The sequence below is a fragment of the Vulpes lagopus genome, chromosome 5 (assembly GCF_018345385.1).
Source record: "Vulpes lagopus strain Blue_001 chromosome 5, ASM1834538v1, whole genome shotgun sequence".
In the NCBI taxonomy this organism is placed as follows: Eukaryota; Metazoa; Chordata; class Mammalia; order Carnivora; family Canidae; genus Vulpes; species Vulpes lagopus.
Window position 1 is genome coordinate 29,709,002 of NC_054828.1, and position 19,454 is coordinate 29,728,455.

Genomic DNA, 19,454 nt, shown 5'->3' on the forward strand with positions numbered 1-19,454 from the left:
CTCAGACGTTAGTGTGCTTCTTTTGCAGAGGTCCTGATTCAGTTAGGTCTGGGGCAGGGCCCCCCAGATCACATTTCTAACAAATTCCCAGGTGACGCTGGTGCTGCTATTCAGGAACCACTGTCTTAGCTCATCTGTGCTCCTCATGGTGTAAACACCTCGTTGTGCTGAATGTGTGACTCTAGTGTTTAGTGGCGTTTGTTTTTGTACACCACAGGCCCTAATCCTAAGTCAACCCCTTCATCTAGTGTTCAGCCAAAAGCTCCTGGCCTTCACTGTTAAGTCATAAATCCAGATAGCCTGATTTTGTGCTGAACTTGCCAAAGTAAAATAGGCAAGAGGGAGTAAATGTGCCCGCCCAAAGACAGTATTTCCTTGGCTCCGTAGAGATAGTTCTAGGGGAAGTCAAAGCCCCAGTGGTCACAGCAAAGTTGTTCTAAGTAGCAATCGGCACTCATGATGGGTGAAAGATCCTTCTCAGGATTGAAAAGGCCAAACGGAAGAGAATAGTATCACTGCTATGGGATAAGTCATTTACTGGGATACTGTGTAAGTGGCAATGATATTGACAATGCCACTGTGGTGGTCACTTGCCACTGTGACTCGGAGTAAGTTTCTCCATTCTGCCTGACTTTGCACATGCTCCCTCTGCCTCAGATGAATCAATGAATGAACAAATGATTAAATTTCTCTTTCACATATTGAAGAGGCTCTGAGTTCTCTGACACCAGTAGGTCAAGAAAAGTTTGCAGATAGATGTAACTGTTCTGAAGTCTCCTGGATGCTCCCTCTTTCTCCCAGAATTTCTACCCTCCTTAAAAAAGTAGGGAGTGAGAAAATATAAAGCAGATTTCACTTCTAATGTATAGCAAGGTGGCCGTTTTTTTTTCTGTTTCAAAGAACCGTGGCTCTGGTCAGAGATCTGTAATCAGATCCAACAAAAGTTCTTACCTCAAACAGTTGATAAACTGGTTCTAAAAATAATCAGATGATAATTTGTACACTCTGTGAATGTTAATGTCCTGTTACGCAATTTGTCAGTAAGAAAATTATATTTGGGGAGAAAAGGAAACCATAGGAACTGCAACAACAACAACAACAACAACTCAACTGATTTCATAAACGTTGGCTTCTCCTTATCAAAGGGAAATTCCATTCTTCTATTTAATCCTCTGCCCCTCCCAATACACTGTAATCCTGACCCCAGGGGCCCCTCCAACAACAAACATGCAGGATGACCTGGTAGAAGGATCTGGAGAGTGTCTTTTTTTTTTTTTTTTTTAAAGATTTTATTTATTCATGAGACACACACATACACACAGGCAGAGACACAGGCAGAGGGAGAAGCAGGCTCCATGCCGGGAGCCCGATGTGGGACTCGATCCTGGGTCTCCAGGAGAAACCGCTGAGCCACCTGGGCTGCCCTGGAGACTGTTTTGAGAAGCATGCTGAACTGGTGCTGGCTGCTTACTTCTTGCCTCCTTGTTTTTTGGGCTCTGAAGCCCTTCATGCCCTGCTGACACAGGTGTGGCCCCAACACACATCCCTTTGAAAATATTCCCTCCTTCCTCTGCCCCCAGCATATTCTCAAAGGCATGTATTTTCCAAGCACAGAATTCCTTATCTGTGGCTGAGGGAGGAGGATGAACTTCCCAGAAGACCATCTGAAGACTATCTTGTCCACCCAAGAAATAAACAGTTCCTGGGCTTGGGAGTCTGCTCGGGGTGGGAGCTCTGAAAGGATTTGGGCCAGCTAAAAGTGAGCTCATCGGGCACCGGGTGGGACCAGCTTTTACTTCTGGACTCCACCCACCATCCCATTGCTGCCTCTGCCCAACACAGGGGGGAAGTCAGGAAATACTTGTGGATAAACACATGACAACCAAAAGATACAAACATGAAATTACTTCTAAGCAAACACTGTTTCTGGTTCTTTGTCAGTGACAGGCTACTCAGGACAAGATTTGGAAATCCGGAATCTCTCTAGTACCACACCATCGACATCCCTGTATAGATCTGCCTTTCCCCCCCAAAAGATGTGGGGCTTCTCTTCCATCCTCAGGCAATGAGATACAGTGTGAACCAACTGGAGAGGAAGTAGCTGGCTGGGAAGATCTCCTGTGGTAAGGGAGGAGCGAAGACCACCTACCTCGGTCCCCTGCCGGTGCTACAGTTTACAGTTCTGGGAGAAACTGTAAGGCTGAAGAAGTTCCTGGCACTACTGGACTGCACTCTAACACCTGTAGGAATGATGCTCTGAGGTGCAGTTTATAGCTGGCAAATCCAACAGAGTCTGGGGAATGCTATTTAACGTGAAATCCAGCCCCAACATGGAGGGAGGAGTTAAGTACATTTTGCCATATGAGCAATGGAGGTGAGCCTGGATGTGGGACCTGGCCATAGGACCAGCAGAAGCTCTGTCTCCTGCTCTGGATAAGATGATCACTCACTTCTTTAGTTTTGCTATCAATTTTAACTCCTGATAGCTTCTTTTCTTCCAACATTGGATTTTTCCTTTCTTGGAACATCACTTTTCAAGTTTTCATTTTTTAAGAAAAGATGTTATTTATTTGAAAGAGAGGGAGAGAACACGACCAAGAGAGGAGGGACAGAGGGAGAAACCGATTCCCCACTGAGCAGGGAGCCTGACTTGGGGCTTGATCCCAGGACCCTAAGATCATGACCAAAGGCAGATGCTTAACCAACTGAGCAACCCAGATGCCTCCATATTTTTTTTTATGTGACTTTCATCATCCCAGTCTTCAGAGGGTATTATCCCCATTTTACAGTTGAGGAATCAACAGGCTTCAAAAACAAAGTGATAGAAGTGATTTTCTAGTGACCGAGCCAGTCAGGCACCCCAAAGTCCAACACTTTAAAGGAATAAAATAAACCCAATACTCAACAACATAAAATTAATATGGTCTGGCACCTAATAAAAAATTATCAGCATGCAAAAAAGTGGGAAATATGGGAAAATATGACCCATAACTAGGAGAAAAATTAATAAATAGACCCCCAAAAAACAATAATAATGGAAGGAGAGACAAGGACGTGATAATAGCTACTATAAACATGCTACATTTGCTCAAGTATCTAGAGGAAAATGGAACATGATGAAGAGAGATATGAAAGACATTAAAGGGACACAAATCAAACTTACAGAGGTGAACAAGATAATACGTGAAATAAAAAAATACACTAGATGAATTAGCAGCAGATTAGATACTGCAAAAGATTAGTGAATTTAGAGACATAGATTAGAAGCTATCAAAAATGAAACACAGCTAGGAAAAAAACCCCAGAGTATCAGTGATGTGTGGGACAACTCCCAGTGACCTAATATACATATAGTGGAATCCCAGAAAGAGAAGAAAAAGGGAAAGGACTAGAAAAAAATATTTGAAGAAATAATGGTGCTGGAATAATTGGTTATTTGTTTGCAAGAAATGAAAAAGAGAAATTCAATCTTATGAGATGCATGAAAATTAGCTTGATGTCAATCAAAGATATAAATGTAAAACCCTAAATACAAAATTGTAGAAGAAAACAAGAGCGAACATCTTTGTGACCTTGGGATAGGCAAAGACTTCTTTACTAGGGCACAAAAACATGAAACAAAAAAACCTGATAAATTGGACTTCATCAAAATTAAAAATGTTTGCTCTTCAAAAGACATTGTTAAGAAAATGAAGAGATAAGCAATAGACAGGTAGCAAATACCTGCAAACTATTTGTTTGTATAAAGGACTTATATCCAGAATAAAGAACTTTCAATAATAAGATTCAACAATAAGATAAACAACTCAATTTATTTTATTTTTAAAAAGATTTCATTTATTTATTTGAGAGAGACAGAGGAAGAAAGCTCAGGAGCAGAAGGAGTGGCAGAGGTTAGAGGGAGAAGCAGACTCCCCGCTGAGCAGGGAGCCTACTGTGGGGCTCAATTCTAGGACCCTGGGATCATGACCTGAGTTGAAGGCAGATGCTTAACTAACTGAGCCACCCAGGTGCCCCAACAACTCAATTTAAAAAAGAAATGTGTAAGAGATTTGAATAGATGCTTTACCAAAAACATATATGTATAGCAAATATGGTACCTGAAAAGATGCTCAACATAACTGGTCATTAGAGAAATGCAAATTAAAATCACAATGAGATACCACTATACCCACTCAAATAGCTACTAGAGGGATAATATCAAGTCTAGGTAAGGATGTAGAACAACTAGACCTCTCGTATAGTGCTGGTGGGGATACGAAGTGGTAAGCCCCTTTGGAAAACAAGTTTGGCAGTTTCTTGTAATTCTTATCATATGACCCAATAATCACTTTCCTAGGTTTTGCTTAAGAGGATTAAAACATGACCACACAAACACTTCTATATGAATGCTCAGAGCCACATTATTCACAATTTCCAAAAAGTAGAGATGCCCAAATGTATTTCAATTGGTGCGTTAATATAAACAAACCATGCATATAATGGAGCACTGCTCAGCAATAAAAAGCAATGGGTCACATCATATTAATAAAAGGTAAAAAATCACATGATCATCTCAATAGATACGGAAGAAAATTATACAAACTCCAACACCCTTTCACAGTAAAAATACTCAACAAACTAGAAATAAGGGGAACTTCTTCAACCTGATAAGGGATATGTATGAAAAACCCACAACTGACAACATACTTGATGGTGAAAGATGGAAAGCTCTCTCCTGAAGATCAAGAAAAAGGCAAGAATGTCTACTCTTGTCATTTCTATTTAACACTGTCCAGGAAGTTCTAGCCTGGGCAATTAGGCAAGAAAAATAAATAAAATGCTCCAGATTGGAAAGGAAGAAGCTCATGCATATGACATGATCTCATATATAGAAAACCCCAAAGAGTCCACCAAAAACCCCTAATAAATGACTTCAGTAAGGTTGCAGGATAAAAGATTAATGTACAAATTTCAATTGTACTTCTATACAGTAGCAACAAACCACCCAAAATTGAAATTAAGAACATAATTTCATTTATAACAGCATCAGAAAGAATATAATAGAAATACATTATTTAGCAAAGAGATTCATGATGTATATACTGGAAACTACAAAACACCACTGAAAGAAAATCTACATAAATGGAATGACATCCTGTATTATTATTATTATTATTCTTTTTTTTTGACATCCTGTATTCTGATCTGAATTTTTGAAGACATAATATTGTTATAATGACAATAGTCCTCAAACTCAACTATAGATTTAAGACAATACCTATCAAGATCTTAGCTGGTTTTTCTTTCCTTTTTGCAGAAGTTGACAAACTGTTCCTAAAATTTGTATAACAATGTAAGTGACCCAGCCAAAACAATCTTGAAACAGAAGAACAAAATTGGAGGGTTTACAACCTGATTTCCAAAGTTACTAGAAAGCAATGATAATCAAGACAGTATGGTTCTGGCATAAGGGCAGGCATACAGATCAATGGAAAAGAACTGAGAGTCCAGAAATAAATCCATATATTAATGGTCAATTGATTATTTGACCAGGGTACCAAGACAATTCAACGAGGAAAGGATAATAAGTCTTTTCAACAAATAGTGCTGGGATAAATGCATAACCACATGCAAAACAATGAAGCTGGATTTGTACCTCACACCAAATATAAAAATTCACTCAAAATAGATCAGAAACCAGGGCACCTGGGTGGCACAGTCAGGTGAGTGTCTAGGACTCTTGGTTTTGGCTCAGATTGTGAGATCAACCCCCATGTTGGGCACTATGCTAAGCATGGAGTTGGCTTGAGATTCACTCTCCCTCTGTCTGTCTCCACTGCCACCCCCCCCAATAAATAAATAAACCTTAAAAAAAAAAAGAGAAAGGATCAGAAACCTAAATGTTAAGAGATAAAACTATAACAGTCTTTAGAAGAAAACATGGGTACACATCTTTGTGACCTTGGATTAGACAATGGTTTGTTAGATTTGATGACAAAAGCACAAGCAACAAAAGAAAAATTGATAAACTAGATTACATCAAAACTTAAACATCTTTTTTTTCTCTTTAAGAGGGAGAAGCAGGCTCCCTACCCTGAAGTGGTACTCAATCCCAGGACCCCAGGATCATGACCTGAGCCAAAGGCAGACGCTCAACCACTGAGCCACCCAGGCGTCCCAAAACTGCAACTTCTGTACATCAAAGGACATTATCAAGAAGGTGAAAAGACAACCCACAGAATGAGAGAATATAGTTGTATATCATATATCTGATAAGGGATTAACAGAATATATAAAGAACTCTTACATCTCAAGAATAAAAAGACAGACCAATTTAAAAATGGACAAAGGATCTAAACAGACATTTTCCTAAAGATATACAAATGGCCAGTTAGCAATAGAACAGATGTTTGACATCACTAGCCATAAGCGAAATGCAAATCAAAAGTATAATGCAATATTGCTTCATGCCAACCAGGATGGCAATGATAAAAAAGAAGGACAATAACAAGTCCTGCCAAGGATGTGGAGAAATTGAAGCCCTTATATATATATATACATTGCTGGCAGAAATGTAAAATGATGCAGTCTTTGGAAACAGTTTGCCAATTCTTCAGAAAGTTCAATTTAGAGTTGGCATATGGCCCAGCAATTCTTCTAGGTCAATACCCAAGGGAACTCAAAACATACATCCTCACAAACACTTGTCCATGAATCCTCATAATAGTATTATTCATAATAGCCAAAAAAGTAGAAAGAACCTAAATGTCCATCAACTGATGAATAAACAAAATGTGGTATACTGATCCCATGGAATACCATAAAAAAGCATAGTGCTGGTTCATGTACAACCAGATGAACCTTGAAAACATTGTTAAGTGAAAGAAGCCAGACACAAAGACTACATGTTGTATCCCAAGCTTTCAAAAACAACCTGCTTAACTAATTTAATTGACATGGGTAACTAGTATCAGATTATCTGTGATGAGGGCTGCTGGAGTGTAGCAAGACAAGAACACAGAAGAAAACTGAAATCACAGGGACTCCTGGGTGGCTCAGAGGTTGGGCGTCTGCCTTCGGCTCAGGGAGTCCTGGAGTCCAGGATTGAGTCCCATATCAGGCTGCCTGTGTGGAGACTGCTTCTCCCTCTGCCTGTGTCTCTGCCTCTCTGTGTCTCTCATGAATAAATAAATAAATCTTAAAAAAAAAAAAAAACTGAAATTACAGATGTTGTGTGTTTGAATAGTATTTTACTCCTGGGGTGGAAAGGTGGTAAGACAGTTTCAAGATATGGTTCCATTACAGATCCAGACACTTAACCCAACTCACACTACTGGAGGCTCTTAATTTTGGTTATGGAAATAAGCATCGGACCAGAAGCCAAGGAAGCTTGACTATTTCACTAACCAGCTGTGTGACCTTGGGCAAGTCATTTAATTGGTATAGTCTCCATTCTACCTACTGATTAAATGGTCTCTAAACTTTAAAATTCTAAGAACCATGGGCCTATGTCTTCAGCACCACGCTTGGAATTAACGAGGGGTAGACACCACATGAACCTAGCAATCTAATAACACATCCTCTATTATTCTGACTTCTGAAAGGCAGCTAGAATCATCTGCTTATTTTAGGAGCTCACTGTTCCCTGGGAAAGATATTTCTGGCAAAAGCAACCATTCAGATGACAGTCTCAGTGTTTTGGAGAAAAGCAACTAATTTATTGACAACAAAGCCTGTTTTTTTTTTTTTTTTCCTTGAAATTTCATAGCTGCAGGCCCAGAAATAAAAAGTCCCCAGAAGACTCTAAAAATATGTTCTCAATTCCCTTTTATCTCCCACCCAGAGCTAAGAGAATAGCACCAACTGTGTCATATTAAACACATCTGCATCCAACACCGATAAAAGTACATGACCAAGGGAACAGATAAGAATTGTTTTCAATTTGTTCAGATGGGATTGGTTAAATTTAACCTAATTAGACCAAATAATCAAAGCAGGTGTTTGTAAGTTGCCAATGTTTTTATTCTCTGTAATTGTTTGGCTCTATTTCCCAGGAACTTAGGTAAAGGAAGTTAGTATGTCATAAAAATCATTGACCTTATATTTATTCATGTCACACATATATTATTCATGTTCAAGGCAGTACAAATACAAGGCCTTGTTGGATACTTGTCACAGGTTTTACCATTTAACCATCATCAACATCTGAGCTGGCCTTTGGGAGCGCTTACATTACCTAACTTCCATTATATAAATACAAGTAGTAATAAATGAGAGCCTGTCTTCTAATCTTATACTGATCTACAAAGCACACTGACTTGGCATTCAGACTATTTAGGGATTCTGACTTCACGCCCACAAGCTGGTCATTTTTAAGGCATTAAGAAGGAAAATAATAACAGTAATAAAAGTTACATTCCAGTAAAACAAAATGTTTATTGCATTTGGCAGAATGATGAGATTTGAACTATAAATCCCAACTAACAAAGAAATCACAAAATGTAGCCGCCAGCAGCCTGGTACTGGGAAGCATTTCGTGGGCCGTAGGTCCACTAGCAAAGATGAAAAGGGCAGATGGCTGCCTGGGAGCAGTCAAGTTTCCTCTTTCTAGCAACTGCTTCTGTCCCAGGTACACCCTCACATTATTCCACATACTGCTGGCATGGAGGACAGAAATGCAGGCAAGAAAGTCCCCATGAAAGCATGTGATCTAGAAGCTCCTTGTGAAGGCGATCCGTCCCTGAGGCCTGGGGGTCCTACAGGAGAGGAAGAGGAATGGGAAGTTGGAACAACCCAGAAGGTTCCAGGACACCCTCACTGAAGTAGTGGTTTTCCCGATTCTGGCCCTGTGTGGTGGGGAATCTCAGGCTGTGTTCTCTTACTATTCTTGGGACACTTGGCCAAGTTGTGTCTGCGCCTTGGGTGTCCTCACATCTAACATGAAGGACCACTACTATTTCCCTCATTAATGAGGCAAAATGCTTGCATGATGCTTGGCACAGAGTTAGGTGCTCAGTAACTGTTGGTCAGGAGGGAGGTTGGTATTGAAAATGTTTCCTCAGAATAAGTGTACGCTGGGCATCCTAGAAACATTTCAAGGGCAGGGAAACAGCCTGTACACTGACTGCAGAGTAGGATGGAAAATGTCCAACCTGAGAGCGACGAATTGTAGGTGGGTTTCCAATGACAGTGAAAGCTGTGTCTCCCCATCCCTGCCTAGGCCTGCAAGACAGCCTCGGAGTGCTTGGGGTGGTTAGGCTTCTTCTTCCTCATCCCCCAGCTCCACCCAGAGACTATAATTTTCTTTCCAGCAGGAAACTGATGTATACGAATGATGACAGCTGGATTCAGAAGAGGAAAAAGAATACAGGGGACAGAAAGTCCTGTGGGTTTAAATCACTTTGGAACTCAAAACAAAACCCCCAGATCTGGAATTTTTAAAACCTAGTTAATGGCTGAGGAAACCTCAAAGGATGGGGAAGCACTAAGATAAAAGTCTGAATCACACAAAACACATCATTATCTGAAGCTTTTCTAATCATCTTCCCTGCCTTTCCCCTGCACTGGTTCTCCTCCTCGTGTATGCCCCCAGCCTCTCAACGTGGTTCTGAGACAATGTAGGGGTGGAAATAGCCTTCCAAGGTCATGTATCGAATAGTGTTTGCGAGGAGATGGACAGATCCTCCTCCAACCAAAGTTTCCCTGAAATGGATACTACTTCATTCCTTTTGGAAATAATTAATCACCTTCAAGATTCATAGTTAGATACATTCACTGTTGAAATACAAATATATACTCCCCTATGAATAAACCAGAATTATGGTGTTTAAGATTTGTAAAATGGAAATAAGAGGAGGAAACCCCCCTCATGGCATCATTCCAAGACAACTATTTTTAGCACGATATTGCCTTTACGTTCAGTCTGGTTCTCTGCTCCCCACTCCCACTTCCCAGAGCCCCAATGCTGATGATCACAATGTCTGGACAAATCCCCCTGACATTCCTTGAATGGATTTTCAGTTATATTCTTTCTTGGTGACAACTGGAACTTAGTTCATAAGGATGGGAGCATAGAAGGAAATGTCACCTTGTCTTAAAAACCACACAATGTGACTCTTATGTCCTTCAAATTGATTCTCCTTTGTCCACAAGGTCAAGTACAAGCTCTTCGATTAGCCTGTGAGTTCCTTCATGATTGAGTTCTTGCTTCTGCAGCCTCATTTCCATCATGACACTCGGGTCACTGTCCTAGCTCTGTGAAGGCTGTGCTGACTTGTACCTCTGTGGCTCTGGCCATGCTTCTCCCTCTATCTATAATGCCCACCTTCACCTTGCACATATGGTCAATCTCTACTTTCCCTCAAAACTCAGCTCAACCATTTCTTTTCTATGAAGCCCTCCTATCTTCCCAAATAGAAATGTACTTCCATTCTTGGGTGCCTCCAATGAATCCTATAAAGACTCTTTTTATAGCACCTATAATCCCTTACTGCACTTACTTATAAGCCTAAAACACATGTATGCATATCTCTAGCTATAGGTATTCAATCTGTCTGATATTAGCATGTCATTTCTGATGAATGAAAAAATAAATGAGCAACAAAAAAATGATACTTTTTTGGAATCAATCAGAGGGGCAGGAGCATCCTTAATCAAGTGGATTTTCTGACATTCTTTTTTTTTTTTTTAAGATTTTATTTATTTATTCATGAGAGAGAGAGAGGCACGGACACAGGCAGAGGGAGAAGCAGGCTCCACTCAGGGAGCCCGACACGGGACTTGATCCTGGGTCTCCAGGACTACACACCCTGGACTGAAGGTGGCACTAAACCCCTGAGTCACCTGGGCTGCCCAATTTTCTGACATTCTATGATGGCTATGCCATGTTTCAGTATTTTCCTAGGAAAGCAGGCATTTCTTCTTTCCTGAAGATGTTTAAAATAAGAGAATTGTGAATGTGAGGGGCTGCAGGGGACTGGATTAGATGCATGTTTCCAGCTAATGATAATGATGATCATGATAATATAACAATATCTTATATTTATTGAGCACTTATTCTGTGTGATGCAAAGCACATTCTTTATATAGGAATGTACATAAATTTGTGAACAACCACCCTAAGATACAGATCCTGTTATCACCCCCAATTACAATTGAGAAAAATTGTATCCAAGAGATTCAATGACTTGCCTAAAGTCACAAAGCTAAATGGCAGATCTGGGATTCAAACCCAGGGCTATGGCTTCAGAGCCTAAATGATACTACCTACTCTGAGCTTTGTGTGAGCTAATAATGGAAGTATGTGCACATTTATAGACATGATATGAACACGATAACATGATATCAACATACCATTTGAATTCAGAAAATGAATTTACATCTGATACATGAATTTCAGTAAGACTTTTGTATCTTGATGACAACTGTTACTATCCTAAAAACTGAGGAAAACTCTGCATTTCACTTAGTTCATAACCCATTTAATGATGGCTTGCTATGTGCTTAGCTGAGGGGCAAAGAATCTTTATTTATTTATTTATTTATTTATTTATTTATTCATTCATTCATTCATTCATTCATTCATTCATGAGAGACACAGAGACAGAGAGAGAAAGAGAGAGGCAGAGACACAGGCAGAGGGAGAAGCAGGCTCCATACAGGGAGCCCAACTCGGGACCCGATCTCGGGTCTCCAGGATCACATCCTGGACCAAAGGCGGCGCTAAACCACTGAACCACCGGGGCCGCCCAGGGGCAAAGAATCTAAGGCACTATTCATTCTTTCAAGGTACTTGCAAGGTAACACATTATAATGTCATGACATTATTTTGAAATCATACTGAAGTCTACACATCTCAGTAAGTGATCGCTTTGTTTGGGAACATGTTTGGCTATTGCTCAAACTGCCTTCAGAAACAATTTATGAAACACATAAGAATAGATTTTATTACTTTAAGTTCACAGTTCATTTTTTTCCTCAACAGTACCATCCATCTTAATTGCCATTGTATTTGGCATTTGGTTAGTTCTAAATATCCAGTTCCATCCTCAAAGGAGGAAAATTTGTTACCACTGTTTGTGTGGATAAATGATATGATTATATAACATTCATACAGATAGACATGCATATATACACACACATCTGTGGCTTATGTGGGCAAACTCCAAGGGACTGGATAAAATCCTTACTTGTCTGATAGGAATATAATAGGAGCCATATATGCAATTTTTTATTTTCTAGCAGCCACATTTTTTAAAGTAAAAAGAAACAGGTGAAATTAATCTTAATAATTTATCTAATTTAACCCAATATATCAAAAATATTATTCCAAGATGTAATCAATATAAAGTAAATGAGAAATTTCGCATTCTTTTTTTATACAAACTCTTTGAAGTTGGATGTGTATTTTATTCTTATGAAACATTCCCATTTGGATCGGCAACATCCCAAGTGCTTAGGAGTCACATGTGGCTGGCTAGTGACTGCCATACTGGGCAGTGCAGGATAAAATATTTAGAGCGATGGCTGTCATACTAGAACAAAGGCAAGAACACCCACCCTGTTGCATCCTACTCTGCAGAGTAACTAATTTGTTCAGAGGAATGATGCATTGATGCAAGTACAATACTGCTGCATAAAATAAACGACAGCTGTGACCACATTTAACTGGGATACAAATTCTTATATAACGCAAGACTTTGGAGCAAAGGATGGTTCAAAAAGACCAACACATTCATGGAGGAGCCCAATCATCAGTAAAGGGCAGGCAGTTGGAGAACAGAGAAGGGAAACCCACAACATTCAAGGGTGAACCCCCCTGGACAAGGAATAAAGGTACTAATACATTAAGAGAAACTTAGTTCAGGGGCACTTGGGTGGCTCAGTCAGTTATGTGTCTGCCTTCAGCTCAGGTCATGATCCTGGGGTCCTGGGATGGAGCCCTGTATATGCCTCTCTCTCTCCCTCAGCTCCTCCCTCTCCCTCAGCTCCTCCCTCCCCCAACTTATATGTGATCTCTCTCTCTCTCAATAAATAAATAAATAAAATCTTAAAAAAAAAAAAGGGAGGGGAGAAACTTAATTCAAATAAACTGATGATTACAATCAACCACACAACTCCAAGAGGATCGCAAAGGCTGGACTCATTAGTCATGAGCAACTCTTTCGTGGCCAAAGTCCTTCAGCCACTAAGCAGAGAAGTACTGTAAAGCTATATGGAATCTGGAACTGAAATACAAAAATAAAGGAGACCAGGAACAACTTACTTGGTACCATCTGATTTATAATCTCTGCACCCCAGTTAGTTCAAGTGTAAAATAAGGTGGTGCAACCCTGAGGTCCCTTACAGAGAGGGTGATCTATAATTTCTGCTGCAAACCTGGACACTTTCAAGAGTGAATAGAGTATTAATACACTATTAATAATTATGCTGGGACAAGAGGCATAAACTAGGACTGGTTTATAGCTATAAAACTATATGATCCTATTCCATCAAATGGATACAATAGCTACCCCTATGCAGGGATATGGAGCTGATGAAAATCCAGGCGTGTTCTTCTTACCTCTGCATGGCCACAGGGGCTTTGTGGGCTAATACACACTGATCCGGGTGAGGTGGTTTCGCACCTCCCCCTCAAAGCACTTTAAATTGGTTTGAATTTGGGAACAGGGTTCCATATGGACAGAGCCGGACTCTGACAGCCTGAATATATTTACTGAAGACAACAAATCATTGACAGACTAAATGTAACAGAGGAAAGGCCTGGCCTGCTTGTACTCAGAATGTGACTTTGTAATTGTAGCCTCCTTTAGACAGGCCTAATCAATTAGAAGAGGGTGATTTTAACCAGTTGCAGGCTCATTACCCTGCATTCCAGTTTGTGTTGATGAAAATCAGTTTCAGTCTGTGGCCTGGAACTCATGTACAGCACTTCCTGCAGCCTCTTATATAAACACATCAAAAAAAAATTTTTTTTTAATTTGGAGTTGCCCTTCTCTGTTTTAAGAAAACCACTCTGAATCATGATTAAAACAGAACAATTGTATATGGATCTGGCGCCTGATAGAAACATATATGACCAAAAAACACATCTTAAGGCAGTAATGGGTAGATTGGGACAGTGTCTCAGGTATTCAGACTCCAGGATCAAATGAGCCCAACTCAGCTCCACGGAATGAAGCATAGACTCTCAGTTGTTGAAATTGATGAACTTTCAAAGAAAATTCAACGGAAGGGGAAAAAGCCAAGGTCTCTGAAACACACGGGATATCTGAATAGAGTCCACACTGTCTCCTGAAAGACCAAATAGAAAATAAATGAAAAACTTCCCATTCAACAAGAACTTTCCTTGAGAAGCTTCTATGAGGGAACCATATGATACCATGCTTAATTTTGATGTGTGGTTAGTTTGACAAAAGTCAAAGCTGGGGGTAGTGTGTGGTAGAACCACTATAAGCCCCACCTGTATTTCAAAGATCCATCATCATTCCAAAATATGATATAACTATGAATCATACCTGGCTGGTTGCCTTTTGTGAGTTTGTCAAGGCAGCGAGTCAACAGGAAGAGAATGTCAATATATACAGCTCTGGTCACCAAACATGGATTTTGCCTAGAAAGGTAAAGAACAGGAGATAAATTGATATTTTTTCTCTCTGAGGTCTGGGTCACACAGAAGAGAAAAAGGTATTTTCTCATAGGCCTATCATGAGGCCTAGGGCTTCATGGCAAATGCTTTTAGACATTTAATCACCAATAGTAAAAACACGTCAGTAAGTCAAATGAGGAAATGAAATCCTAGAGCATATGGTGGAGGTTGGGGATATGCATACACAAAACAGATAAAAAACTCTATGCTCTGGTTCCAAATAAAACAAACTAAAAACAAACAAAACCCAGTATCCTATCCCAGTTATTTGAAAACAAGGAGATTGGCAGGGGGAGTTATATTCTATTATTTTTCCTGTTTAGTGAACAAATCTGGAGGGAAAGAATCATTGGTTACAAGTATCGCTGACTTAGCATTTTGGAGAAAGGAGAACTGCACTCCCATAGGACAAACCAGACCTATGGACTTAAAATAACCAGCTGAAAAACAAACACACGGAAGCACTAACAAACACTGCGACACACATTCCTTTCCTGGCAAATGGAATTTTTTTCTCTTTCAATAAATGGAGTTCACTTTACTCTTTGAACCATACGCTGGGAAAGGTATGGGCTTGGATTTAGGGGTCCGGATAAAAAAAGAAGAATGAAGACTTTCTTCTGAGAACAGTGCTGCTGAAGGTCCCCTGATTCTGAGCCTCAGTTCAGACTGACCATGAAGAAAGGCCCCACCCTCCTTGGTGTACTAATAATTCAGTACAAGTAGTAAAAAGAGAAGGGACAGATCTGGGTTTGAATATTGGCTTTGCTGCCTATTTCTGTGACCTGAGTCATATTCCTGACTTGTACAATGGGAACACTAATCACTGCGTAGTGAGTCACTGTGAGCTTCGGATGTGGCAGGGCAACCAGAAGGCCCGCCTCGCTGCTGGGCCATGGCAGACACTCCCGCAGTGTTCGTTCCCTGCCCTTGTCTGCTTCCAACCGGAGATTAGGGAATGGCACAAGTGTTCTGGCTAGGGAAATCGCATTTACTTGACCGCTAAGCCCATCCTCCTCACTCTCTGCATTTTAACAGTTTTATCCTTTCTCTAAAGTTTATTCCTACCCTAGCCTGAACTGCCCATATTCTAGGGCTGGCATATGCTCTCACATGAAAAGCGAATCAGATACTTCTGACTTAAAACTGTCTTGTGTCGAAGTCTCTCCATGGCTGACCTGTCTCATTTATGTTCTACTGACTTGCTTCCTCTATAGTTAGCAGCTTGCTTCAACTCCTACCCTACCATGATTCCTAGTTTATATGTATACCTCACGCTTGGCCTAATTTCATACTGCACCTCGTTTGTTTTTTTTTTTTAAAGATTTTATTGATTTATTCTTGAGAGGCACACAGAGAGCAGAGACAGGCAGAGGGAGAAGCAGGCTTCTCACAGGGAGCCAAATGCGGGACTCAATCCCCAGACTGGGATCACGCCTTGAGCTGAAGACAGATGTTCAACCACTGAGCCACCCAGGCGTCCCCACCTAGCTCTTTTTTAAAAATTAGCTTTAAAAAATAGATAAATGTGCACATGGTATAAAAATAAGTCAGTACCAAAGGGCATGCAGTGAAAATTAAGTTCTTTGCCATCCACTGTCCTCTACTCATATTCTGTTCCCTGGAAGGAACCACATTATTACTCAGTATGTCTTTTAGGCACATTCTGTTCATTTACAAGCATCTGTCTATAGCTACCTACTTGTTTATTTTTATAAAAATAGTAGTTTACTATATACTAAGTTCTAGGCATTACTTTTTTCCACTTATATATATATATATATATATTTTTTTTTTTTTTAGAGAAACTTGTTATTAAATTTAATTTTCTTTAAATACATACCTTGAGAGAGAGAGAGAGGCAGAGACACAGGAAGAGGGAGAAGCAGGCTCCATGCACCGGGAGCCCGACGTGGGATTCGATCCCGGGTCTCCAGGATCGCGCCCTGGGCCAAAGGCAGGCGCCAAACCACTGCGCCACCCAGGGATCCCGCACTTATATATATTTGATATCATTCCATTAAAAACAGAGATTTGCCTCATTTTTAAATGACTGTAGACTGCTCTGTGTTACAGAGGTACCAATCCCCTTTTGAAATAATTTAGTTTATGATACTTTGCTAAAAACAATAAAGAATGTATATGTACATCAGTTTTGTGCATATAAATGAGTACTCAGGGGAGAAATTCCTAGAAGCTGAAGGGATGAATCAAGATATTTGCACATATAAAATTATGATCGATTTTAATAAGATGTTCTCCAAAGGGACTGTAACCAATTCATACTCTTACCAACAGCATGTAAGAATTCTAGTCTCCCACAACCTGACCAACACAGTGCACAATTAAACTTTTTTACTTTTACCAAGTGAAAAAAACATTATCTCATCATTTTAAGTTGCAACTATTTTGTTATAAGTGAAGCTGATCATCACTTTATATGCTTTTCAAAAAAGGTATTTGAACTTCTTTTTCTGTAAAATGTATTCAATTCCCTGTCCATTATGTTGGTGGTGGTCTTCTCGTTGATTTGTAGGAGCTTGCTGTATATATTAAGGAAATCTACTCTTTGTCAAATGTACTACAAATATTTTTGCAGTTTTGTCTTTCAACTTTATAGTTTTTATAATTCAAAACATTTAGTTCTATACAGCCAAATATATTGGTATTTTTATTTCTGTCCCCTGGGTTTCATATCATGCTTACAAAGTCTAAACTTTCTTCAAAATTCTCTATATCCATATCCATATCTATATATATGTATATATACAGAATTTTCCCATATTTTCTTGTAGAACTTTACAGTTTCATTTTTTTCTTATTGTTGCTTAAAACTTTTATCTATTTGGAATTTTTATTCCGAATCCTACCCCTTTTGTTTCTATCTAGTTTTTCCCAGGTCTCTCAATCCTAACTCCCTGTCCTTATTCTTCTACTCCCTATGAAAGGCCCACAGTTTATGAAAATTTCTTTAATGACATAATTTGCAATTCTGGCATTTCTACCATTCAACAGGTAGGACTTCCCTCTGCCAAATAAAGGGCCACTCAAGAAACAAAGTGAGAAAAGCCAATGCTAGGGGTTAATGAATCATCAAATAGCTAGCACAGGGCTAAGTAAGTGGCCTGTGGATAGCAGAGAGAATCCCCTGAGCATCTAGCTTTGTGCTAAGTGCTGGGAAGTGAGGTCCATGAGTTGATTTCTGATCTCAGAGAATTCTGTCCATTTATGAAGACAAGAATAAGGTCAAGCTTTGTGACAGGATGTAAGGAGTGAAGAGAAAGAATAACAGGGTGGATTGGAGAAATGGGAAAGGTTAATAAAGATGTAATTCCAACTGAGCTGTGAAGGATGGAAAGATTTTAGCTAGACAAAGTTGATCAGGAAGGGCATTTTGAGAGGGGGCAATAGATATGGGAAGGAATTAGTCTGGCCTGTCTATGGACCCAGGAAGATCAGGATGGGAAGAATAGAGAATGTGTTGAAAAATAGGAACAAGAATAAGGCAGGCCAGGCCTTCAGAAGATGGGCTACTTCGTGCTAACTGGGTGCTCCGTAGTGTAAAAATTGCACTGACTACTCCCATGTGGCCTCAGAATCATAGCCTCTCCGATGTTTTTCTGTTGATAGAGCCATACAGAACCATGAAGGGAAATCTGGGGGAAGCTGGTTTGACTTTCAACTGTGATGAGGAGCCTAGCTTCTATGAGATTTTAGCTAAGTTCATATATTTTTTAGAATTTCTAAATGAATAGAGGAAAGGTTGGCAATCTTTAGAGCCCCCTGCCTGGCTAAAGTGTTTCTGCATCCTTTTTTGAACCTGGCATGGGCTGGTGACCTTGCTGGTCTCCTGGGAACACTTCGGGACCACTCTGATTGCCCCCATAATGGAAAGGCTCTGGGCCAAGTCTGATGTAGGCAATGAGATTGTGGGATGCTCCCTCAAATGCTGCTGCTTTTGATTCCAGGAAACAGAGATCTGGGGCCAGAAAGGAGTCCATCTATGGCTTTTCCTTTGAGACCAACTCAGACAGAAATTCTGGCTTGGAGTCCACTCTTCATGGCTCTACCCTCAAGGACGGCCACGGCCACAGCCACAGCCACAGCCACAGCCACATAACATCCCTGTCTGGAGTCAGAATTGGGCCTCACTCTGAACTGGCTTCTAGGTCAGGAAAATAATTTTGTTCCCTTTCTTTTTCTCTCACTGTTACTTGATGTTTGTTCTGACTTGGAAATGGTACACTGTGAATTCAGGGTGAGCCAGAGGTTTGTTCTTGGTCTGTCAAGCCACTTTGATGATGGGAATAAAATCCTGGGGAACAGCAAGCCAGCTGGACAGGAAACCAACCCACAGGGTTTTGGTGGGCTTGGGGATTTTTTTTCTACCCCCAAATGGAAAAATCCTGGCATGGGGCACAGTATAATAGAGATTTAGAGTGCTCAAAAAAAAAAAAAAATCAGAAGTGGTCAGGGTCTAACAGATTGGTTGAAAAATGGCAGAGTAGTGGCTGTAGAAGGAGCAGCAGGATCCAGGTACTAGGAGAACAAAGTTTACATATATAAAATCAAACAAAGGGCTTGTTAAGAATCTTGCTTTCTTCCATTTTTTAAACCATTTGTCCCTTGACAAATACCTACCGGAGAACCTGATGAATCCACTTCTTGTCTTGGGAAATCTCTGAACTTCATTAAACCTCCTGCCCTCTCTCCTGGAAACTAGGGGGAGGGAGAAGGCAGGGCAGAGAGAGTAGGGCTTCCCAGACACATCCACAATGGCCCCAGTGTCTAGAGGACAGCAGGAGTTCCTGGGAAGTCTGTGATA

General features: G+C 40.2%; 1 protein-coding gene across 2 annotated transcripts in view; it reads right to left on the minus strand.

Annotated features, from left to right (window-relative positions):
* THADA (THADA armadillo repeat containing) overlaps window positions 1–19,454 on the minus strand; it is a 329,797-nt gene that overhangs the window by 66,358 nt on the left and 243,985 nt on the right. For both annotated transcript variants that reach the window (XM_041754451.1, XM_041754452.1), the window contains one exon: window positions 14,499–14,593. In XM_041754451.1, coding sequence (XP_041610385.1) covers window positions 14,499–14,593 — 95 coding nt within the window. The remainder of the gene's footprint in view (window positions 1–14,498; window positions 14,594–19,454) is intronic.